The sequence below is a fragment of the Ixodes scapularis genome, unplaced genomic scaffold, assembly GCF_016920785.2.
Source record: "Ixodes scapularis isolate PalLabHiFi unplaced genomic scaffold, ASM1692078v2 PGA_scaffold11__112_contigs__length_91849675, whole genome shotgun sequence".
NCBI lineage: Eukaryota > Metazoa > Arthropoda > Arachnida > Ixodida > Ixodidae > Ixodes > Ixodes scapularis.
Window position 1 is genome coordinate 49,598,732 of NW_024609837.1, and position 25,922 is coordinate 49,624,653.

At 42.6% G+C, this 25,922-nt stretch overlaps 1 protein-coding gene across 1 annotated transcript in view; it reads left to right on the forward strand.

Moving 5' to 3' along the window:
* LOC121047561 (twitchin) overlaps window positions 1-25,659 on the forward strand; it is a 37,063-nt gene extending 11,404 nt beyond the window's left edge. Inside the window, exons 5-14 of the mRNA XM_042288990.1 lie at window positions 6,570-6,871; window positions 10,999-13,116; window positions 13,998-14,121; window positions 15,604-15,730; window positions 16,779-16,960; window positions 18,386-18,454; window positions 19,105-19,192; window positions 19,276-19,358; window positions 22,934-23,138; window positions 25,514-25,659. Coding sequence (XP_042144924.1) covers window positions 6,570-6,871; window positions 10,999-13,116; window positions 13,998-14,121; window positions 15,604-15,730; window positions 16,779-16,960; window positions 18,386-18,454; window positions 19,105-19,192; window positions 19,276-19,358; window positions 22,934-23,138; window positions 25,514-25,610 — 3,395 coding nt within the window. The 3' untranslated portion in view covers window positions 25,611-25,659. The remainder of the gene's footprint in view (window positions 1-6,569; window positions 6,872-10,998; window positions 13,117-13,997; window positions 14,122-15,603; window positions 15,731-16,778; window positions 16,961-18,385; window positions 18,455-19,104; window positions 19,193-19,275; window positions 19,359-22,933; window positions 23,139-25,513) is intronic.
* Window positions 25,660-25,922: the final 263 nt, after the last annotated feature.

The following is a 25,922-nucleotide window of genomic DNA, read 5'->3' on the forward strand; positions in this document are numbered from 1 at the left end:
GGAGTTCACGAAGGAGCTGTCAGACTGCGACGTCTTGGTGGACAACGACGCCACGTTCACCTGCAAATTTATTGGCATTCCCACACCTGAAATCACCTGGTACGTTGTTTTTTTGTTTTTGTTTTAACTATGTCCTCTTATACAATACTGTGTCTTAAATGACCACTTGTTTCTTATGAGGTTGCCGCAACATGTGTGTGTACATATTGTGTTTTCGCGTCGGCATAGCCCACTAACATCCCCCGGTATGTGAAATTAATTCAAAGGGATGTCTGTCTCTTCGGCATTTCTCGGACGCGTTCTAAAAGCATCGCATTTGTATGGAAGTTTTGCACACCTCTGAAAAGCAAATTTCAATGCTTTCTTAAATCCTTAAGTCTATGATATGCTGTCATTGCCAAGTGACGTCGCGTGATGTAGTGACGTCATGTGACATCATGGCGTCACGAAACACAAAAAATCTAAAAGCTGGGCTCATAAATGCTGCGCATTTAATACGTAATGTTTAAGATATGATATAGCGCAACGTCCAAGCGCGCAACAGATGCGATCTCAAAGGAAATTTAAAGCCTGTTGCAACTTGCGTCGATTGGGTAGATGCAAAACACTGCATAACCACAGTTGTCGGTCATATACGTATTATATCAACAATAATCGCTTCGAGCTTCGTTACTATGGTAAAGTTCGAGGAAACAAAATCGTTATTAGAATCAAATATACACATGTACGTGCATAGAATAATTGGGGTTGTGTGGATATATAGAGAGCGTATAGTTGGTCAGCCACTTCAAACTTGCGACGAGTCACTCGCTGTAGATGAGAAATTTAGCCAGTGCAGCACAATCGCTGGCCTGGGGTCTCTAACGTGCACCACGCAGTAGCGATACACGACCGCACGCCGGTACGACTGCGTGCATAGAAAGCCTACTGGCCATTGAATGCGTCCCTCATCAGACTTTTTACGTATATAGAAAGTCGGATGAAAGACGGATTCAACGACCAGTGAATGATTAAAGGAGGCCTGGTCTTGATTGAGATAAGGAAGCTGATTCCATTTACTACAGTGGATTTATAACATTTTCAACGGACAATAAATTAAGAATTGTACTGAGGTAGTAGCGTTTACGCGTACAAAAGACCACATTTCTCATTATAGGTGTATCAAGATAGCAATTGGTTTGTTATCGTATCTCCATATAAAGTGACGTATTGCTGAAGTATAAATTCATTGATGAAACGAACATGCCAAAACACTGTATCGAAAAAGTGTGATAACCATTTAGCTAACCAATATTGGGAATCATAGCAATTCTTACCTTATGCTGCAGTTCTGAATAGTTGCTCCGCACGCGTGGAAATGGAGCGTGCTGGTTAAGTTACGGTGTTTGTGGAGAATAAAATAGAGGACGAAAACCGGACGTTTCCAAGAAATACAATGGGGATGTGATACCGCCAAATAATGAGATAGTTAATCCCCGAAAATGTGTCTATGGGAATACTTGAGCAATTAAAAGCCGTTTCTCAATATTTTAATTATTATTTTTGAACGTTTCGTAGAAAAATCGATCTGTTGGTCCTGATGCAGAAAGTGGTGACTGCTGATGTACCCTCACTTCATGTTTTTGAAAGATGAACTTATGACTCCTAATAGAGAATGCAAAACAATTTTAGAACAAATTCTACAAAGGCAACATTTTCTAAAGAACTTGTAGTACGGCAAAACGAATTAGGGAGACTTATATAAAAAAAAATTAAAGAAACACAAATGGAGATGTGATACTGCCAAATATTGAGATAGTTAGTCCCTGAAAGTGTGTGTGCCGTTACACATATTTTTATTTCTGATTGGTCCAGGTACAAGAGCGGTCACGAAATATACGATTCTGGTAGGACAGAAATTGACACGTCACTGGCAACAAGCTCCCTGCTGCTTCGGAAAGTTAGACTGGAAGACAAGGGGAAAATTGAATGTCAAGCTCTCAACAATGCAGGCTTGAAAACGACCTCTGCGAAACTGACTGTGCTGGGTAAGGACACAAAAATGCATTGCGTTCCCAGAATGTTTTTACGGAATATCATGCAGAGTTGATTCGCGGAGATGTTCTCCGTGTTTTCGATGTCCCAAGAAGTATATATTTCTATTTAAAGTTTTCAAAAAATAAATGTAGAGTGAAAAGACGACGCAGAATAGAAGTTTATAATGATATTTGACCTTTATATTTTAAATTGCGCGTTACAGAAATGCGCTTCTAAGCTTGGTATAGAAAAACGCGCAACTCAGACGGCACACTGCTACGGCAGCCTAACTTTCGGCACTGCTCGTCCGCAAACCCTTCGCCCCACTCACATCTGCTTTCTGCCCACGTGCAGCGCCCGCACTTGCTGTGACCAGACGCGTGCTTATTTGTAAAATGAGCATAGGCCCGTAAGGCCGGTAAAAATGTTTCCGTATTAGGCAGAGGCTCAAACGCAAATAATAAACTTGCAGGCCGTTACTGAAAACTTACTTCGTGCATATTAAAAAAAAATCTTCGCTGTTTTGACGGAATGGTTCCTAGACGCCAACGAATTCTATCTTCCAAAACTTCAGAGAAGTCGCTATTCGAAGACTTCAATGAGGAAGAGAGTATAACGATTTAAAGCGTTCCAAATTCAGGATTATTGGAAAGCTAGGACCTCTTTGAATATTCTCGACTGAAAGGCATTACAACAAAAATGTGAAAACCAACGCGAGAATAGTGGTTCAATTGGCCACATCCAATACATTATTTGCGCAGCAGTCGAGTTTAATATCTGGATTTTTACTCATATTAACCAAAAAAGCATACAGTATGTTTCAGCTAACTTCTGCCATTGCTTAAAAAAGTTGGTGTAGGCTTGTCGTGTCGAAGCAACGCAGTATTTTATCATAATCCTGTTGAGCAAATCAAGGTTGTTTTCTTCTTTTTCCGTGGTGACAAACTGACTAATTAACACAAATTAATTGGCTAATTTATTTAACGTCATTTTGTACTCAAAAACCTTTAATTCTATAGTTGTAGAGCCTGTTGAGAATCATCCCATCGGGTTGTTTCCATTAAAATAGGCTTCCTGTGTCTAATTGTATTAAAATTTAAAAAAAAAAACGCGAGATACAAAAAAAAATATATCTCACGTTTATAACAGCTTTAACATCGCAGTTTGATAGCGGGAAGTTACGGTTTTCTTTATATATAGTGCGACCTTTTCTAGCTTTCGTCGCAGCTGAAAAAAATAGTTGCATGAAGGATAAATTCATAAAAAGATACAATTGGAAGTTTCTCAACACGCGAAATATTGTATAGCAGTGTTTTTCCGGAAACTAATATTTACAGTTAGGTAAATAATTTGTTTTAATAAAACAGTTCGGAACATAGGAAAAATGTTTCGAATTGCTGAATTTAAGACTATAAACTCAATATATCTTGACTTCCGCAATAAAACCGCATTAGTTGAATGCGCTTAGCGTGTCCTAGCTTTTTTAAGTATTGGCACAGGTTAGGTGAAATAAACTGCGTACATCGAATATTAAATTTCAGGGATGTTGCAACTCGCTGTTACGGGGGAAAATGCATTACGTAGCCAACTGCAAGAGGAAAAAAGCGTACAAGCGAGCGGGTGGAAAACGTCGTAGACACCTTCAGACTGGAATAGCAAAATAACAAGCTAGTAGCGTTGACGAATAGCCTAGTTTGTATTCCTTTTTAACGGGAAACAAACAGCGCAGGGACACGGAAAACGGAAGACAAACACGGCCCTGACTTACAACTGACCTTTAATGGATCTGACAAAGAGCGCAAATACAAGAAATTGCTGGAACTAAACGACGAGAATGGAGACAACACTTAAGAAGGACGATACCTGTTCATAGAGTCATCGGCGTGTTCTGTTGTTTTCCATTCTACGATAAAACATGTACATTTTTTTTCGACCAGGTAATTGAAGGGTTACTAACACATTCGGATCCCGCTTGTCCAAAAGCACACGCTCCCACAATCTCACGCGTGAGCTTATCCTTTTGTTTACAGATGACCGTGCATCTTTCAAAGGCTGGAGTTTATCCGCAGTCACGGCAGTGTACACCAAGATGCCCCGACAAAACCTGTGACACATTATACCGGTGCTATCTTAACCGCTCATTAAGACACGGTCCTGTCTGGCCTATGTGTCTAAGGCTTGAAGACATGGGGATAGAATACACAACTTCCACAATGAATGTTACAAACTGGATTTGGTGTTTTAGTGCTCACTTGTTCTTCTCTTACATCAAAAGTTCCTTTTTTGCACATCCCAGAAAATGTGTCCGGAATCGAGAAGACCACATGAACACCGACTCGACACCCCACTTCCTTCAGATCACGAGGAGCTTCGTATAGGTACAATAGTATAGTACTGAGATGTCTGTTTTTTTCTCTTAGCTTCTTCATCTCTCTCGATGGGACCTAGAGGCAACAAACTCTTCCTACCGTTTTTATCAGCCTATTTTAGGCTGGTGAAAAGGGGAATCATCATCACTTGTTTTAAGAATGCTCTATATAAATCGTACTTTCACTTGGTCAAGAATAGCTGAATTATTGAGTATTCAGACTCGTGGCCGCTGGCTATATATACTGAAGAGAAGACGCATCGCAAACGATCAAGAAGCTAACATAAAATAAGCTTAAGGTACACCCGAGCACTTCTTATTAGTTGTGAATCCGAAAGCATGCAAGCCGCTCGTCCGCTCCCTCCTTCGTCTGCTGCGTACTTTTCGTCGCCGGTCTCACGCGTCCTCCCCTGGGCACGCTGCTCTTGGACGCTCGTGTTAACGGCGCGCTGATGAACACGCAGCGCCATGGGGTGAGCGGTCATGGAAACTGACGAGCGCAGCTGCCAATGGGAGCCCCGTCGACGCCCGCCAGCCAATGGAAACTTTGGGATCGGGGAAACTAGGTGCCGTTTTCGCGCTTCGAACTGATGACGTCAGCTCGCTCGACGAAACAGTTAAGGCTTTCGCATTAAAAACACAGATATCACAGTAATCCGGTATATACACAATATATCTCATAATCTAAAGAAAGTGGGACGTCGAGTCGGTGTTCGTGGGGTCTTCTTGGCTCCGGGCGAAATTTCTGGGATGTGCAAAAAAGTGAAGTCTGAGGTAAAAGAAAAACGAGTGTGCTTAAGAAACACCAAAACTAGTTTTCGACAAGCGTCGTGGAAGTCGCGTATTTTGCCTCCCTGTCTTGCGGCCGTAGATACACAGGGCAGACAGGACACTGTCCTAATGAACGGTTAAGACAGCACCGGAATAATCTGTCCCAGGTTGCGTCGGTGTATCTTGGTGTGCAATGCCGTGAATGCGGATGTACTCCCCTTTAAATGATGCGCAGTCATCAGTAAACAAAAGAATAACCCCACCGCGTAAAGTGATAGAAGCGCGCGATATGAGACAAGCGGCATCAGAATGTGCTAATGGCCCGTCACTTGCCTTGTCGGAAAAAGTGCATGTTTCTTTATAGATCGAAGAACAACAGAGCACGGAGATGACTCTAAGAACAAGTGTCGTCCTTCCTCAGTGTTGTTTCCTTTCTTAGTCTGTGCTTTGGGGCAAACTTTGTATTTATACTCGTTGTCAGATCCATTAGAGCTCAGTTGTAAGTCGGCGCAGTGTTTGTCTTCCGTCTTCTACTCTGTCCGTCTCCCTGCGCTGTTTGTTACCCATTAAAATAACAATGTGCGTGACACACGTCGCAAGTGATTTTGTGCCGTGTTGTCAGTTATCACATTTTTCTTATGTCAGTGTTTAAATCATAATGGATCACATCGTCTTAGAAAATAGCTTCAACTTAAGCCTGAACGCAGCCGACGCTACGAGCTGATGCAACCAATCGAACAGCACCACAGCGCACTGACATGATGTTCCTCATGTGTCTCCACGTGTTCTAATATCGTTAAACATATGATATGTAGGAAAGGCCGATGATGTGCGCTTTTTTTGGTCCCATAAACTCATAGCACCGGTTGCGTCCAAAATTAAAATAAAGCAGAGTATTAAACCCTTGACGTGTTTAGGTGGTTAGTTTTGCCTTTAAGCTCGCGACCTTGCTGTCGGTTTTAATTTTACTCGCAATATGGTGTACTCAATCAACGTGAGTTTTTCTTATATGGGATCCGCGTTTGCCAGTATTAGTTGAACATAACCGCCACGTTGATGAACTAGACAAAAACCAAACGCAGGCTCCGTGAATCTTAAGAAATTTATTGTCTTTGGTTGCTAAGCTTGATCGCACAAGCTAGGGAAGGCACCCATCTCCGGAGCTTCTGTCCAAAATCATGCCAAGCCCGTAGTGCTTCGTTACAGGATTTTATAATCAACGTTTTAGCTCTGCAACTAGTTACTGGTTATTTTGTGTCAATTTTACGAGTGATCAATGGAAATTGCACACATTTATCGGCGCTCGAGGGTAAACAGCAAAGTCGGAAATCCCATCTACAGCCTAAATATATTTTCCTTTCGTAAGCCTACCACCAAGGATCCGGCCAATGATACAAAATTTAATCGTTTTCAGCTCCTCCAAAGCTAACCGGATCACCGACGTACAAGGACGGCTTAATGTTCGACTCCGGAGAAACGGTCCGCGTGAAGCTCTCCTACACCGGACACCCGCCGCCAGATTTCACCTGGAGAAGGAACGGAGAGATCGTTGTGTTTGACGGGTCGTCGGCCACCATGTTGGTGGACAGAGATGACCAGACTGTTCTTCTGAAGCTGGTGGATGCCGACCCCAACCACCGGGGAATGTACACTCTGGAAGCGACGAACGAGCACGGTTCGGATCAGTTCAGCGTTGCCGTTATGATTACAGGTAAGGTGATTTTTTGTGCACTGTCAACTCTGTTAACCCCACGCTGAAAGTGCGGTGGGATCTATCTGTTTGTCGGAGTATTTATGGGTATATGTCTAGCCACGTAACCACGCTTCCGCCTATACCCATCCGCAGCGAGTAGGGTCGGGTACTGATATACAAGCGGTTGATTGGTCAGGCGAGTGCGTATCTTCTGCCGCATTGTCAGCTTACAGCTGGTCAAAGTGGAGTTATCCCATAGTTTTCATGGACAGAGTAACTACGTGGTCTTCGAGCTACCGTGTGTTATTATACCCAAATCCTAAATTTTCAGCTCAACTTGTTCACGTATTATGCTTATGCGCTTGTTTTCCAAGCTGTCATGTTTGTTTCATTCTTGACAGCTCTATATGTGTTCATGTTTTTGGTCTGTGTACCACCAGCTACCAAACGGAGTGTGTTGCTCTACGTTCGCGTAATACAGAATTCGTAAGCGGAAATATTTCATTTTGTTGACGCACGTCCAACATCGTCGAGATCCTTCTCTTGCATGTCACCTAAGGCTTCGCGGAAGTAATCTCTGCGGTGTACTATTAAATTTGTGAATTTTTATTTCTAGTTTTACCTCTTGGAAAATTCCGGCCTCGCAAATTTCTGCCCATATCGAATTTGGAAACGGCGTTAAAATTCTCATTTTAAAAACTCTGTCATGCTTAATACTGCTGCCCCACCCTCTTCTTGCCGGTATATGTTGCACGGATTCTTCAAGTCCCTTCGTGGCTTTAGCCATAAAACAACCCCGGAAGATTTTTTTTTTAATTGTAAATTTTAGAAGTCAAACTCGTAATTTCCATTTAGCAAGGGTGGCAGTGGCAATTATAGTACTATGGTACAATAACTGTCATGGTAAATATGGTACTATTAGAGTACTATCAATACCCCCACATGAAGCAGTGTACTCCGAATCCTAATGCTGGTGAAGACAGTGTACACTAAATAATAGGCGAGAGAGCCCGCGTGTACATGCAGTCTTCTCAATCTTTTTTTTATATCTTCGTTTGCGTATTGGTGTGCCGTTTTCTCTTTTATGTGCGGCTTTTGCGTTAGCTCCATCCAGATTTGTAGGTAACGCGTTTCCATTAATTCTTTACTTCTATCCAGTTACATTTTTCGGTAACAAAGTAAACACTTCATTACTTTTCGAGAAAAATAATGATTACCGTGTTTTTTTATTTTAATGGAATATCGAGTAATAGTATTCAGTTACATCTGGATAGGAACGTGTACAATACCTTTTTGGTTTTCTCTCCAACACGCATCTGTGACTTTTTTGTGAAAAAAAGTGTCAACAAGTAAATTAGAAAATGCCCATGAATGCGTCCAAAGTTATTAATTATTAAGGAAAAGAAATAACAACAGCAGGCTACTGCTTCAAAAGAACGACACATCCAGAGTGACGAAAAAGTAACTCATCACTTGTCATCTAGTAACGCGTTCCTTTCGAATCTCAGTAATAAGTAACGTACTTAGTTACTTTTTGAGCGAGTAGCAAGTAGCGGTATTTGGTAACTTTTTTTTTTTTATTTGTAAATCTCTGGTAGCAGCGGGCCGCGGGCCGGGCATCACTGAAAAGACGGCGGCCATCAGCGGGTCGGCCGGAACGAAAATGGGGCCGGATTCGGCCCAAAAGCCGGGGTTTGGCGGCCTTTGGTATATAAAAGAAAGGCAGCTATGTGCTTTAGGGTAGAACTGTAGAAGAATATCAAAGATACGTGGAATTAAACATATTTCTAATTTTAGAGCGGAGCTCTTAGGGACCGTTTCCGTGCATCGCGGCGTCGGATTCGCCGTCGGCGTCACCACGCTAAATTTAGAGGGAAATTGACATCGCGGGACCTCAACACCAATTCGATTCCTCGCTAAATTTAGCGGGGGAACCGAATTGCTGTGGAGGTCATGTGACGTCAATTTTTATGCTAAATCGAGAGGAGAAACTGAATTTGTTTATACGTGACGTGACACCAAGTAATGTGACGTAATTTTCCCCACTAAATATAGCGGGGAAACAGAATTGGTGTTGAGGTCACGCGATGTCAATTTTTCAGCTAAATTTGGAGAAGAAATGGTGGGAGGAGGGCAGAGTATGGAGGAGGAGGCTAGGGAGGTAGTTGGAAGGAGAGGATGGGAGGGTACGGTGGATGAAAGAAGGAGGAGGGGGAGGAAGGGAGGAGGAGGCGGCGAAGGCGCAGGCGACGAGGAGCAGAGCAGAAGGTGAGAAGTGAAGGAGGACGAGGAGAGGAGGAGAGGGGGCATACCCTCCCCTCCGGGTCCTCCCCTCCTCCTACTCAAGAGCTGTGCTCTAATTTCGCGTTACAGAGACTTTCATTTTTTTTTTTCAGAAACAATATTCATTTGATTGAACATTTAATGGATTATCAAAATGGGGAATGATTGTTATCGACAGGGCTTCGAATAAAGATCGTTGTACTTGTTTTCGTCGTAGGTGAACCGGAACCACCAGAAGGCAAACCTGTGGTCACCTCGGTTGACTGGAACTCATGCACGCTTTCTTGGAACCCTTCAGCAAATGACGGAGGTAGCCCTGTGAGTAGCTACATCATCGAGCGGCGACAGGTGAGAGTCATTAGAGTTACTCTGTCTATATTTTTATGTAATGTCACTGTTTACGCTATGTTCCGCCATACTTAAAACAGGGCAGTTGTCGGGGACTGTGTATTATGCATAGTTGGGATCGAAACGTAAACCAAAAGATGTATCGCACCGGTTGTGGCAACAAGTGATTGCCAAATGTGGAAAAATAATGTGTTGGCCTTATTGGTTAAACATCGCAAAAATAAAAAATGCGGTTAAAAAAAACGCGGTTAAAAAATTGAAAAAAGCTTAAACACCATGCTTCAAGGCGTCCGGCCACCCCACTTTGAGCCTGTCTGATGTTGCTGAAATTATCATCAAACCAAAGAGAACAGGCAACTGAAGTAGAAAAAAAAGAAACCGACCGGTAGTCGTCGCTTACATTCATCGAATCTCCTAACTTTGATAGATATGCCTCCAAATATGATGTGCGGGTTGTGTTTTGAGTCCCAGACACCCTGAAAAAGCTCTGACCCAGAGTCAACGCCCAACGCAAAAAGCCTGATGAATACGGCGTTAGACACTACAACAAATACCTTAACTGCGGTTGCGGAGTTGTGTACAAGACCCCGTTCGCCTGTCGGAAGGTTTATGTTGGACAGTCCGGAAGATGTATTATCGTACGGCTCAAAGAGCATGCGCTATCTCTCAAATCCACACCCTCGGTGCATCTCGCTGGACATGTGGGGGACTGCGGATGTTCCCCGCTGCTGTCCAGCTCAAGGACTCTGAGGCGGCGTTCCGATAAGCACACTCGCGAAACGTTTTAGGCTAAAGCCATTGTAAAAAAAAAAAAAGAAGACTTCTGCATAAGTGCTTCATCTGCGACCTTGTCATCAAAAGATTCAATATTTTTCTTTTTTTTTCTAAAATTCGCGTTACCTTTATTTTTTCCTTTAATTTTACGTATTACTCTGTTACTTTAACAGTGTACACCCCTTCCTTTCGCTTTAATATTTTTTATTGTTTTTCTCTTTGTTTAATTCTTAATCTTTTCTGGAACTTTCTCTCCTTTCTCCTTTTTTTTTTTGGCGCTTTTACCATTTGGATTTTTTATGTCTCCGTTTTTGTCCTCCATAGAATTGAAACGTCAGTTGAGAGTAAGCGAATTTCCTGTGTTGCCTTCCACCCGCCCTCGTCTTTCGCGCTTCCTATTTTTGTGATAAAAAATGTCGGTCTGTGGTGACTCAAACTGGAGGATGCTTTTTGTGAACAAGAAAAGTTTACATGTCGGTTTTTGGCAATTGGACAGGACGTTTTAACCGGCAAGTATCCTCACGAATGTCAAGTTGTAAGTAGACCAGAAAATAGCGAATTCACTTGCAAGATAATATTTAATTGTGTATAGCTTTATTATAAACATCATTTGTTTTCAGTATTAATCATAGACGAAGAAGAAACATTTTTCAAATTTGCTAACCGTACTCATGTGAAGTGATTTTTTTTTTTTTAAATCTGATGACTAAATAGCATATACTGGGTTTGTTTTCTTTTCGTGCAGATGAACAATGAACTTTGGATGAAAGCAACCACTGCACACCAGGAACACTGCACTGTCTACGGGCTCATTGAAGGTGGGCAATACGCATTCAGAGTGCGGGCCGTCACCGTCTACGGAACCAGCAAGCCAAGCCAGAGCTCCGAGCCTGTCACCCTTCTACGTCTGGGACCAGAGTCGAGGGCAGAGAGCCTGCCGATGGAGACTAACTCTACAGAAGCAACAGAAGCCATCGCCACTGAGCAAGACTTTGCCTCGACAGCCGACGACGCCACCTTGACAGTGACCAAATACGACAGCGATGACCAGCGCTCTTCACTCGATGTCGACGAGTTCCTCAACGAAGATGCGGCAGCATCGGAGACTGTGTCTCAGGTGACGGCTCCGGCAGTCAGCGAATGGAGCGATTATGACTCTCTCGTTCCTAGCTCGGTGGTCAAGGTAGAATCGGGCGACATTACAGAAGCTGAATACGACGCATTGACCAAGCGGGCTAGTCTTGAAATATTTGAAAAATTGGGTCTTAGCGAAGCGGCTGTCGTGCATGAAGATAATGAACCTCACGAGGAGGAAACATTTGAGACAATTGGTGTTGTCGTTCCGAGTGACGCAGTTTTACAAAAAGAAGAAAAACTGGAAAGTCTAGTCCGCGAGCATTCTTTTGGAATCGTGCCCTTCGTAAGCGACGCGAGCTTTGACTTATTGCAAGAGGAACCCCGCTACGAAAGTGGAACCACCAGTTACGTGCCGCTGACAGTCAGCTGTGTCTTGACGATTACCAGTTGGCATTTAGCCGAAGAGTCATCTACAGAACCCGCCCCGACATCACAGCACCCTCTGCCGATTCTCCTGGTATCCCATATATTTTCGCTGGTCGTGTTCTCGCAGCCACTTCTTCTGGATCAGACGCAAAACATGCCCCCTAGAAAAGTCCCAGACGGGATTATTGTGAAGTTAGTCACGCAGGCAGAGTACAGAATGTACAAAAACTTGCTACCAGAATCTTCCTTCTTGATCATTGACGTCGAGCACCCTTTGTTAGTGCTGGCTCCACCCTTACAACTAGAGTCCACGAGTCATTTCTCAGATCCCGACAAACTCATTCCAATCGCTGGACGGTTCACGCTGAGCGAAAGCCTACCTGTTCCACTAAATTACGTAATCGATACCCTACTTTGTGAGGGAAAATTGAGAAGACCAGAACGGCCTTCTACCGATTACTGTTCGGTTGGATATGTTCGAAGCGCTGCAGAGCCGACTGCTATTGTAACAACAGTCCAACCAGAAGGAGTGGTGCTTAGTGTAACCAAGCCTGACACCCCTACAAAGCTAAGCGAAGTGGAAACGGACGAATCTTTCGTTGAAGATATGCTCGAAGCGCCGTACGCGAAACAACGCGACCTTCTTTCCGCCTCACCGTCCGACTCGGGGCTTGACTCAAGTATTAGCCTTCCCGGTACCCAGTGGAGGCCTCAAGGACCGCTGGGTCTTAGGACAGAAGACCGAAGATTCTACTATTATCCTGACGCACAGTATTACAAGACTCAAGCCAGACTCAAGGAGTTTGACATGCGCACCAGGCGACCTTACTCAAGAAGGATAACGTCGCTGTCCAAGACCATCGAAAGCGACTATTCGCACAGGAAGTCGAACATGGACAGGCTAGCCAAGAAGATTTCCTCCGAGATGTCCAGTCTGGAGAGGGATCTCGAACTGTTGCATTCCATGCAGAGCATGTTACGGCGGGAGCTGAAGACAAGGGAGAAGCCTACAGGGGAACAAACCAACGGCAAGACTTCGAACGGCAGAAAATCTGAAGGATCGCCGGAAACAACTCGTGCAAGGCCTTATCCGGACGCGAGTTCGCGCCCGTACCTCAGTCGTCGGTTGTCGAGAAGTGACTCCGAGTCCGACGAACCCATGGCGCAACTGCCACGTCCCAAGCCGGTGCCGAAAGGAGAGGCTCCGCGTTTCATCACTCGCCTCGAGAATAGGATTGCACCGAGTGGGTACAGGGTTAAGCTGCATTGCACCGTGGTCGGTGATCCGACCCCTCAGGTCACGTGGCTGAAGAACGGCGTCAAGGTTTCCTTGGAGAACAGACAGATATCAATCAACCATGTGAGTTATCCTCTTCGTGTTATTTTTAGACCGCAGCCCTCAGGCGCCCGTTTCCGTATTGAGCGGCATCGCCATCGGCGTAACCGTGCGCGTTGAATTATTGGACGTCACAGTGGCCCCGCTAAATTTAGCGGGAAAACTGATTTGGTGGTGAGGTCAAGCGATGTCAATTTACCCGTTAAATTTAGCGAGGAAAAGTAACCCCGCTAAATGGGAGTGGAGAAGGAGATGAGGAGGAGAGGAGGAAAGGAGGGGGAGGAGGCGCATGTCCTCCCCTCCGGACACTCCTCTGCTCCTCCTCAAGAGCTGAGCTCTAATTTCGTGTTACAAGGAATGGTAAGTCTTTCACTTGTTTAAATTTCCTTTAAAAATGGTGCTTCGGAGAGTTCGTGCAGCACGAGTCGCGTTGTACTAAGTGAGCCCGGTTTATGCGAAATTGATATTTTGTTTTATACTCAATTGCGACCGTTCTATTTGTTTGCAGAAATATTTTGAGCTGAGTCCGTACCTTTATAACTTTAGAATTACAAGTTAGAGTGGTATTAATAATTAGTAAACATTGCAGACAATCGACAATGTTCTTACAATACTTTGTGGGGAAGATTGTTTAGGAACTGCATGATGCCGGTATTTTGAGCTTTACCAAAACTTCAAACTATTATATGCAAACACTTGTAATCTTTTTAAAGTGAAATTAAATTTGGCTTGAAGTATATACGCATGTGGCACGGCCAGAGGGGATGAACATGATTTTATCAATTTTTGCGTGCACACAAATTTTAAAAGTGACGAAATCTTAGTTTATTAGTCGTTCAATTTTGGTGAGATGTAGCGGATTTCCAACAAATTTCAACGTGTCTTGATTTGTTTTCTTATTTCAGCAAGACTACGGCCTATGCAGCTTGGAAATCTTTAACCTTAAAACTGCAGACACGGGAGAGTATACTTGCACCGCCACAAACGCCTACGGGGAAGCAACGACAAGTGCTTACCTGCGAGTTACAGGTAAAACCGTAAAAAAAATAATTTTTATAGTAATGCTTTGGCTGAAAATTGCGTCAGCGCATTATTTTACGCATTCGATATAGTATATCAAAGTACAACTTATAATAATTTTTGTTTATGCAGTTCTTGAATACTCAAATTTGGCGCGAGAAGCTGAGAATCAACTTGCAATAAAAATGTAATGTAAAATGTTGTACAAGGATGTCTCGTTAATAGGAACACCTCCGTTTTCCCAAAAAATTGTTCATAATGTGAGTTGTCCATAATAACGAGACAAAAATGCATGTATTTTCCGAGTTTGTCCCCAAAAGTGGAGTCCATATAGCGGGCATCCATATTAACGAGACATGAGTGTAATATGATGTAGATCCGCGTGTTCACGACAATCAGTGCTGCCAACTTCAGGGATTTTTCCCTAAATGGAGGGATATCTACAATCGTTTACGGGCAAAGGGAAATTTCTTGAAATCTAGGGATTCTTTTTTAATGGGTTTCAGAAGGCTTCAGGGACACGTTTCTTCCCCTTTTCCTCCCCGTGGCGGTCGAGCGCAGCGGGAAGACGGCTTCTTTGTATATTGTCGGGGACAGTGAAAGTCTTCAGCGGTAGCAACAGCGATTTTGGGGGGCCAAACAAGGCCAAAGGAAGAAAGTTTCGTTATGTAAAAAAGACCTAACAAGACAAATTTAACCTCTAAAGGGCCACCGAACCACAGGAAGTTATTCTTAAGTTACTCCATAGCAATAATCTCAATATTGGTGAAAAAATGACCGCCGATGTTACCAGCCTTGACGAGGAGATACAGACGTCTGATGGCGCGAATTATAAATACCGGGGGGAATACTCAAAACTGCACAAAAAGGAACTCACACGTGAATACAGTGTCTCCGACAGTCGGATTGACTTGCAATCTATACAACATGTCATGTCATGTCACTGCAGTAGGCGTGCAAATCTGAACGTTGGTCTTGGCGTAACCTTAATTAGCGCTTTCAGCAATAGCTAATTTGAGTTAGGAGGTAACAAATAGCATTTTGGGAGAGTGAAAACTAGGTATTTCGAAAATGTGCATATTTTGGGTAGCTAGGTATCTTTTGGGTAGCTTTTGGGTAGCGCCTTCAAACCAGACCTACTTAGTACTTTTCTTCATCGCAGAAGTAAAATATAAACATAATCGCAAGCACATATGCACATATTACGGCCATTTTATTGAAATAAAATATATCTTGTTATGTTTTTTTATATTAGAAAAGACGAAGAGGGTTTAACATAGCATGTTTATGTCGGAGTTGGAGTTACTCTTTTAATGTAATATGCCTTACATTAAGGTGTAGATAAATTGAACGGAAAAAAAAATTAACATCACCTTCACGTGGGTCATGGTTAGACGTTACATTTGGAAACTGCGTCTCTAAGGTATATCCGGGTGCGTTTAAAACACTGAATTACTTTTGTCGAATAACCCGTTTGCGTGTTTGCCTCAGGTGAAAGGGATCTGACGCCCGAAGAACCGAAGTTTGAATCTTGCGCCCCTGACCTCACTGTTCGGGCTGGAGGAAAAGCTGTCTTTTCGTGGAAAGCCAGCGGTTCTCCTCTTCCGACCCTTAAAGTGTGAGAGCAAGATTTCCTTTCTTCTCGCTTCACACATTTTTGACACAGATCGCTACTGCGCCTATTTTTGATGGCATTTCCCTTCTGCGAATAATGCACCAAGTGTTAAGCAATACGCGGACAGATGGAAGTCTGACTCCAATAATAATATTTATTTATATTTTAATTCAAGATGTCCCAAACCACCACAATCGTCATTCGATTGGTGTACATCCACAAAAAAAAACACTTTAAGTAAGAAACAAAAATATACATGATCACATTATGAAACCAGTGGTAGAAAAATAGTACAAAATATAAACATTATCTCGAGTTAAGAACGAATTACTTGGCAGGTGGCGGAACTCAGAGGCATGTGTACAGATGTGCAGATCCGGAGTTGCGACAGGGTTATGAGAAAGTTAATGGCGGTTATGTTGAAATACGAAAAGTGGTTTACGTCTGACAGTTCGTCAGTGAAACTTGTTTTTCTGTAATCCACCGTCATTAGATTTAAATCTATCTATAAGCATCGTGCTGGCAAAAGACAACAAACCACGTGAAATCTATGCCACCATTCGTACTGTGTAGTTACTTTTTTGGCAGTCATTCTTGCCTAGTTGAGTAAGAGGATGATTGAAAGAAGAAAAGTTAGCCTAAAAGCGTGCTCTAGGAAAGTGCTTTGGACTGGGAGCAAGGAAATAGAGAGAAACCGATCGGCAATAAAATATGAGAGAAATAACAGAAAAATATAACGCATATTAGATATCTTATTTCTCTTCGATGGGTATCAATGCCCGTTGTCAAGGTTCCATACTTTGTTCCACCTTAAGCTCGTACGCGGCCGACCGAACCAGCTAATGAGACCAGTCGTATTCCATCGAAGGTTCGTCAACATGGTGTTTGTCACGTCTCTGTGCGTGATCCATCATCGCTGAACAAATCACGTACAGGGAAGGCTCGGTGTCTGCTCTTTGAATAGCGTTTCACGGGTTCCATTAGCTGGTAGCTTCGGCTACGTCCGGATTTAAGGTGGAACGAAGTAGAACACACATTTTATTTCTTCCAGGACGAAGGACTCAAAGCCGCTTAGGACTAACTTGACAACGGATGTGATCATCAGTAGGGACGGCATCTGCCGGGTCTGCCTTCAGAAGGTGTCGCCCGCCGATGCCGGAGTCTACACGTGTACCGCCGAAAACGACTCTGGAACGGCTGCTTCCACCAGCATCCTTGAGATTGCTGGCCTGGGTGTGTAGTATTCCTACAGGGTTTTCCCGAACGCTGGTAAGGCGTAAAAATATCATCATTAGGCCAGTGAATGGAGCAAAACAAAACACTTTCTCAGAGGTGTCCTTTTGGTGGTGCATATATACATCGTGCTGAAATGTTGTAAGTGTGAGTTTCTGGAAACAAAATATGATTAAAAAAGTGCTATTTCTATGAAAAGGAACGAAACCCGGGAATAAACCTTGTGGTTGACGCTGTTACCCTCATATAATATACCACACACGCTCAGATCCGCGGCATCTGCTTTCAAATGTCTCAATTTTTTTTTCTTAATAATTTATTTTATGTGGGAACATTTGCGTGTATCAGTATGACCAAGACGGTTTATGTGTCTTTCTTTCTGTGCACAAAACTAACTGGAATTTGTGATTTGATTCGTTTTAAATAAACCTGCACAGCTCAAACATCTGTATATTAAATGCAAAAAAACACTTGTGTGAATTGTTTTGTTACACGTTGTTCATTGGATTAATTTAGTTATTTTAAAGTCTTATAGCGCTTGAAAACACCCCGTATAATTCGTGGGGCCAGTCACTGTGCTAGTCAAACAAAACAACAGTTTCTGGCGAGCTTTCAAAGTACCAGGTTTGTAGGATATAATTTAACACCGGAGAGCATGTTCTTGGAGATGGATCGAATGGTAGTGTAGTGTAGTCTTTTATGTACGATAGTCTCAAATGGAGACTGGTTTTGAAATAGATGCACTTTCCTTCGAAATTTAATTAATTTACTTTGTATAATTGCTACTGTACCGCTCGTTCAGACCTAACTATTTAATAACTGTTCTTAATAGTTTTTAAACGGCAAGCGACAAAGTCAACATACAGAATGAAAGAAAAAAATTCCACAAGACTGACACCGCTATTCGGTGTGGCAGACACTGCATGCGGAATGTTTGCTAAACAACGCATGTGGGGAATAACAGAAACATATGTATTTTGTAGAATAACTTCTAGACTTTATGAAGACAAGTGTTCTACAGAAAGTAGACGCAATATCATTTCCAAGTTCCAAGCACACGAAAATTAAAAAAAAAAATCAAAATAACTACAAAATACGAGAGGCGTCTCTCGACATCCAGAAAATGATAATAATAAGTGTCGTTTTTGTTAATACAACACATGCCGTGTTACCAAAAAATTGAAAAACATGGCTGGGGAAATTCGAAACTTCTTCGAAATCAGTTGAAGGTGTTACAGTGATTATCGACCATTTACGTGTATTATTGCAATACGTACTTTTTATTCAATGCAAAAAAAACTTCACAAATTGTTTATTTCGTCCAATCATACCACGCAAAATAAATAAAACATAATTTATGCACAAAAGGCGTTGGACTGTACATACAATCAATAATTTCGACCTTTTTGCTTTGAATATTTTCAGAGGAAGGCAGCAGCGACTTCCAAGAAGAACGACGCCGACTCGAGAAAATTCATGTTGACGACAGACGAAGTAAGCAATATTCATTGTTCTCCACTTTACCTATTAAAACTGTATGCACCAATTATATTTTACATATACTCTCTCGCTCCGCTGTCTTACTCTTGTTTAAAGGTTAATTAAATTTACAGCTGATTCGTGATACATAAACCTTGCGGCTTCTGACAAAACGGCATTTGGTCTTCTCATAAGTGGACGAACTCTCCTGACTTATTTACCGTGATTATTTTATTTGTACAACATTCAAGTTTGCTTTTATTCACTTGGATACCAACAGCATACAATAACACAAAAGAATCCTCGTACTCGTGTCAGCTGATTTAGGTGTCCCATAATTTATTGAAAAACAGACTATGCTAAGAATAAAATGTTTAAATTAAGGGGTTCAGTTTAGAGAAAAGTAACTACTTATCTTGATTTTTCCTTAGTTCACTGGATGGTAGAAGGCGGCAGAGCATACGTAGTTACAAATTAACCGTTTCAGTTAGAGCAAGTACTACACTAAAAGCACGTACCGGAAATGGCAATCTAGATTGTGGTATTTAGTTCTCAATAATGGCATCTCAGGTATCGTTCCGAATCGACTTTTCTGTTTAAGTATATCTCAATATGACTTTTCCTCCAGAAATGAAGCTACAGCTGAGTACGTTTCTTCGACACAGATGCATCAGAGGCCGTTGAAAGAGCGTCAAGGTTGGCCGATCCCCCGTATGTCTTATCTCCTGAAGAAAACAAAGACGATTACTACAAGTAAGACGATGTTTGACATTTGTCTTCAGGAGGTTCGCCAATCGAGCTTGCGGTTTTGATATGAAAACTCGTTGAATCCTCAGGTCACGAAGAAATTTCAGGACTTATGGCATGCTGGGATTGAACTACTTGGAAGATGTCCCTAGGACGAGTTATGAGCCACGCAGTAAGTAATTTGTTTAATGAGTTATACAGTCTCGAACTGTGAAAAAGACGCACTCGCCTCGGAGGTAATGAAGTAGTGCTAAGCACATTTTGACGAAAGGTGCTTTTGTGTAGAGAGAGAGGAGGGAAAAAAGGTGGCACCTATATGCTCAATCGAAGCGATGTATGCCTGGCTGACGCGAATCCTGCAAAGCCACCTAAAATTTTATCCTTGAATTCGTTTTTTAGATTATTGGGGACGGTAAACACTTAAACTATAGTAGAAATACCCATGAATATGTAGGCGAGCTGGAGAACATTTAAGGTCTTCAACACCCGAAACTTGGTAACATTTAAGTGTACAACACAACACACGCCGCTAATTCAGCACTCCCCCGTTCTTATCAAGAAGATGTTGACTTTCATAAGCTCCCAGAGTTTGAGGACACGCGTTCCATGAGCTTTGACTGCATTGCCGAAGAATTTGTGTCCCAAGCACATACCCGGCCCGATCGAAAAAATCAACCCCGGTTTATTTTTAACCCGGCAGATAAACTGCACACAGCAGAAGGCTGTAACCCCTTCAAAATGTAACGCTGGCAGTGGTGATACAATGCGATAGTTTGAGTAGATAATATCATCAAGATTAAAAACGCCAGAAAATATACATATATCTTTTATAAGTCGACCACCACCTATGTCAAACCAAATCAAATGAGGAAATATCATTGCGAGCTTCTGTAGCATTTATATCAGTGAAAGAAAGAATTGTCAGTAAGAATACAACGTGCTTTTGTTTTAGCTAAGAAGTATTTTCCACTAACATAAATGCTACAGACGTCAGCAGTAGCATATCTTGATTTCATTACTACTAGACTCACATGAACGTCGGCTCAAACAAAAATGTAGTTTTTCCCTCATATATTTTGATCCAGATAATGTCATGTTCTCCAAGGTTCTACTTCCAGGCTCACCAGTAGCGATACATTCGCGGTGTTTTAAATTTCTGCTAAGCGTCGTTTGTTTATGTGGGCCAAAAAAAACCCTGCTTCATCTCAATTGGACCAGGTACAGTGCTAATCACACTTGTCTATAACGCGCGAGCGTGCGGCTTTTTCCAAGGAGCGCTAGACGGGGGGCATTCGCGGTAACTAAGCTAGTCACGTGGCGCAACATGGAACGGCTCGCTCGAGGGGTATCTTGACCACTCTATCAGCTGGCGGCAAACGCGGAAGGCTGCTCGCACAGTTTTTACAAACATTATTGCTCGAACAATAAACGAACTAAAGCATGGAGGCGTATCAACGATGTCGTCATCAAAAAACAATAATATATTATAAAGCACTTTATTTGTATCGCTTATCAAGCTGATAGAGTGGACAGGACACCCCTCGAGCGGGCCGTTCCATGTTGCACAGCGTGACTAGCTTAGTTTCCGCGAATGCCACCAGTCTAGCGCTCCCGGGAGAAAGCCGCACGCTCGCGCGTTATAGACAAGTGTGATTAGCACTGTACGTGGTGCCTCCTGAAGTCAGAGCGCAGCCGATGTTATGAGCCGACGTGACCATTCAAAAAGCGTCGAGGGCGCAACGTCATGGCTTTTCGTCATATTTTATTTATGTGTTCATCAATTAAGTGCAGTGACTTGCACTTTCAGTATTTGTGTCCCATTGGAACATTCGCGTGGTTCTTTCTGTGCGCTTTCAAGCACTCTTTCCAAAGCGCACAAAATCGAGGTCGTAATAGGCTGCCTTTCTTTCCTTTGTTTTTCTGTTTTACATGTCGGTGCATAGAACAATTCGTAGTCCTTCACAGCCGTTATTTCATCACGTTGGGAGCGTACAATTTTGCTTAATTTTCCATCGTACTCTGCAAAATATTTGTTTTTGTTATTCATTTACCAATATCAAAAAGTTTTACTTGACTGATCCAAGAATGTCAGAGCGCTTTGAGCCCTGCAGTGGGGATCGCCTGAAAAGCATCTCGAGTAGATCTGGCGGCGAGGAAGAAGTTGAGTCAAGGTCAGAAGAGAGAGGCGATCACCCGAATTCACCATATTTGTGACTATTCAAGCCGCAGAAAGTAGGCTATATACAGACGTACTATGCCTTGATCGCAGTTTTTTTTCCAATACATCAAACATTTTATGGACTACAATATCGTCGATGAGAGCACGTGAAAATTATTGAATACTAGGTATAAAAAATGTTCGGACGAAAAACAACTTCGGCATTACTTAATTAAAGCCCGATACCGCTGCTGAAAGGGATATTGAATGCGCAGAAAAATACAATTGTTAGGTGTCTAAAGAAGACACGCCTGGAAACAAAAACAACTAAAGTAGTGATAGGACGAAAATAATCCAGGTCCCGCTCGCTTGCAACTTTGCAGTTTAATTGCATTACCAACAAGAATAATAAAGCACAGTAGTTTTTTTTTTCGTTATTCGTTTTATTATTATCGTCGCACAGCTAATTTTAACCATAAAAGGTTTCTTGGTTCCTGTATAGGACACGTGTACGGCAAAGGAAGCTTTTCCGGAGACCAAACAAACAAATATTAGCGTCATCTCTAAGTAGCGAGACGTTTTTTGGGGGGTCTGGATCGATTGCAATGCATGTTTCTATTTCAAGACATCAACACCAAAAGAAAAGAAAAGGACGTTTCCGAATCGTTAATATTCAGGTTTTTTGGGGGTTTTTTTTAGGGAAAGTTTATTTGGTTACATAAGATTTTTCCTACACTCTGGGAAAATGCGTATTGTAAGTTCGGTGTTTCTTTGGGCTTGAGCTGTGCCAGCAGAAGGTTAGGATTGTTTTCTTTTTGGTGCTCAAATTTTATAAAGTTCCAGTTTTTTTTTTTGCATTTTTTTTTGTATAATGCACAGGACATATCAGCAATTTCACAATGGGAAACGACCTGGAAAATAATAAGGATAATTTTTATTTATGAATACAACCACAAATACAAACTCACCGACCCCCTAAAGTGTAGAAAGCTTGTAGGTGGTAGAAAAAGGTTTAAAAATGTACACATCAAAACGACAGGTGAACATAGCGCTGATTTAGAAACATCAATGTATATGCACAATGCTTGGTGTTCAGGAAGCGAAGTGTACATTACAAAGAAAAGGTAATTCCAGAACATTAAAGGAACATGAAATATAATGAAGTAGGAAATGTTCAAAAAAGGTAGACATCATCAAAGAACAATAACATCATGCACACGGGAATTACTCTATTTAACATGACTAACATGCAGTATTTTAATTTATCATTATGGGTTATAGGGCTGGGATTTATAAGAGAAGCGGCATTTTACGCTAGAGCGTTGCGCTCGACCAACAAACCGGACAAAGAGATAACATCATTACAGCCCTAAAGTGGCTATGTTGCTTGAATGTCCTTGACGTAAGGGTACCACCTGGCACCGTCACATATAGTGACACCAAGGCGCCGCGTGAGGTCGCGGATTCACGTAGCGTCATGACGTTACGCGACGCCACACACACATGCACCATGCGTCCAGCTCGTTGGCACATACTATGTGCGTCTCCGACTTTCCCATATATGATAACGACACGTTTATTTTGTATAGGTGTGCCGGGCCCTCCTCTCGATCCTGTTGTGACCGAGAGCGGTCCAACGTCGGCCACACTGGCCTGGACGAAACCCATCAGCAACGGCGGCCACCCCATAACAGGATACCGAATTCAGTACAGGGAGGTACCGTCCAAGCAGTGGCGCGACAAGGCGACATCGAGAATATGCGTATGTGATATCTACGGCCTCAAACCACAGACGTGAGTAGATCACTTTATGTCTCACAAGAAATGTTTAAATGTGATTTTTACCGTAGCCACTGACAGCTTTCGAAACGCGGGGCGCAATGGGTCGCCGGCATCCTATTACCATTTCGCAACTAATGAGACTGGGTTGTTAGGTAATAAGAATGCCGAAGAACAAATCACTAATCAAGAAGCGTGGACAAAGCAGGCTGCCCCCTGCCTATCATAAACTGTCGGTGGCTATGCGGGGCGCAAGTACGTCTGCCTCTTGAGAGGAAGTTGCGGTAACGTTAGGACGCCGAGCTCTGATTGGTTCCGATTGGAAGTATAGTAGGTGGACCTCAAGGTAGTTAGCACAGAGGTCTATTGACCATCCCTCCATCACAGCCAATCATAGCTCGGTGTCCTGTGCTCAGTGCAGTCCCTGAGCAAGAAGAATACGAATTTGTGCTTTGTACAGCAATCAGTTTGCATTAGGGTTCGCACATCCACAAACACTGCCTGGTATGCTTCGCTACCTATTATTTCAAAAAAGAATGACGATTTTTAATCTACAGTTCTAACTTCTTGTATCCAAGATGCATATGCGATAGAAATGCTAACCTGGGCGCCGCGCACTATTGCGCTCGTTTGTTACCCGATTGCAGCGGGACTTTATCTTGCGAAGAAACGCCGTATTCGAACTGGCGAAACATGATATGACATGATGACAAAACAGAGCGTGACGTGAACTTTGGTCACGTGTCGTCACGGTATCCTGATTACGCGCACGGTCTCGGAGATCACGTGTCGTCACGGTGTCAAGTTGTGGAGTCACGTTTTGTTTCGTACGGCGTTACACACAACTTTGGTACATCTAGTAACGTTCATTACACCACGTCACGTGTCGTAATGGTGCCCGTGACATCATTCGACTTTACGTGACCATCACGTGGTTAAGTGACCAGGTGTCTCGTGGTTGTACCGATCACGTGACCTCACGTTGGCTGATACACGTCAGATGGTCGCGTGACAACGTGACTTGCTGTGGCACCAGTCACGTGACCACGTGACCGATGGCGCATACAACATCACCACGTGAAATAGAATGACGCCCAGCTAAACTTAGCTGGTCGTAAGTTTGCAAAGTTTAGAACTTTAGATGATGACGTCACTCTAGTGTCCCTTTGGACGGCATGGATTACCGTTCCTAGATCAAATTCAGTTTAGACACGAATACGAAAAACCGAACTTTTCTTTTCGCCAGAAGGATGATCGCTATCATTTGACGCACCATCTAGAGGATGTGCATGAAAACATCAATTGTCATCACGCTGTATTGAAGCGCCATCTAGAGACTGCGCATCGAAGCATTTGTGTTCTTGATCGATAAACTGGAGTTACCGTGATAACCGTCTCCAAGACCGTGGCGCTTCGAACGACGGCTGGCTAAAGTTGGAAAGGGTGCCCTGTGCTTCGAATCAGGGTCGCTGAGCAGTTCCTCGGCACAATATATTTAGAGCATTTGAACGGACGGCTACACGACGGCGACGGCGACTCCTACGGCTGCACAAATCCCAACTTCGTTTCAGTTCAAATGAATTCGGCATTAATAATTGTATCGTCCCAAGAGCCAAAATTCAAACATTCGTTGTTGATTTAGCCTTGCCCGAAAAAAACAAGAACAATCTATTGTTTTCAGTGAGTCGCTTTGCTCGTCTGCTATGAAATTAAACTTCTTTTTTTCATTTTTAATGCGACCACAGTTTAAAAAAAAAGAGAAATTGCATTAGTGTATTTTTTTTTTAGTCAGGGCTATGATGGGAGCCCTAGATGCAACTACAAAGAGGCAAACTGTTTTATTTAGTTATCTAAGTAGCTATAACAACCTAATTATATTTTTCTTTTTCTTTTCCTTTTCTGGGGCATAATGTAGTTGAAGAATTAACGCTCTAATCGTATAGTTTATTTGTGACATAAATGTTTAACTGCAAAATTCATAGTGGGAGATACGGGATGAGATATGGTCATCCCTGCACACGGCTTTCAACGCAGTCAAACACGGCGAAAAGTTTCTCTGACGTTGATCCCGCCGCAAAATGCCTGCTCCGGAACCTACTGCGCGCACCGCAGGAAACGTTATCTGACTCAAGCCTTAGCGAAGGGATCGACGTTTCGAGGGCTTTTCGACGGATAAGTCATAATTTATCATGTTTGGAAATTGTGAGATGTTATTTATAATCTAATGAGTTATCACCCTATTTTTATTAGAGTTAAAAGTAGGAAAAATAAATTTGTTGGTCGCAATGCCTGGAAGTAAATTTTGTAATATTGGGAGGTTTTCTTCCTTTCAACTCCTGTATTCACCAGATCAAATGCTTTAACAATCCATTTGTATGTATTTTTTACAGCGAGTATGTCTTTCAAGTCAGCGCAGGGAACAAGAATGGCTGGGGTCAGCCAGTGGTCGCCGTTCCTGAGCTCAAGAACTGGCGCTTTTTCTTGTGATCTCGCTCTGTTTAATAATTTCATTGAAGGCATTTCATACGTAGAAACGCGTCCTACAGCAATGTACAATCTCAAAAATCGAGATTACTACTGTGCTTCATTTTCTGATGAATATATTGTGCCTTCACATTATGTCCGATCAACATGCAATGAGATTTGCTTTTTTCTTAGAGCGATATAAAACCGTCACATAAAGAGGACAAACATTTTATTACACTTTTACGATGGCCTAGCTAATAGCTGTCAAACCTATGTGTATTGGTTTACATTGGATGTGTGGCACAAACATCGAGAGCCATTGTAGGGAACCTT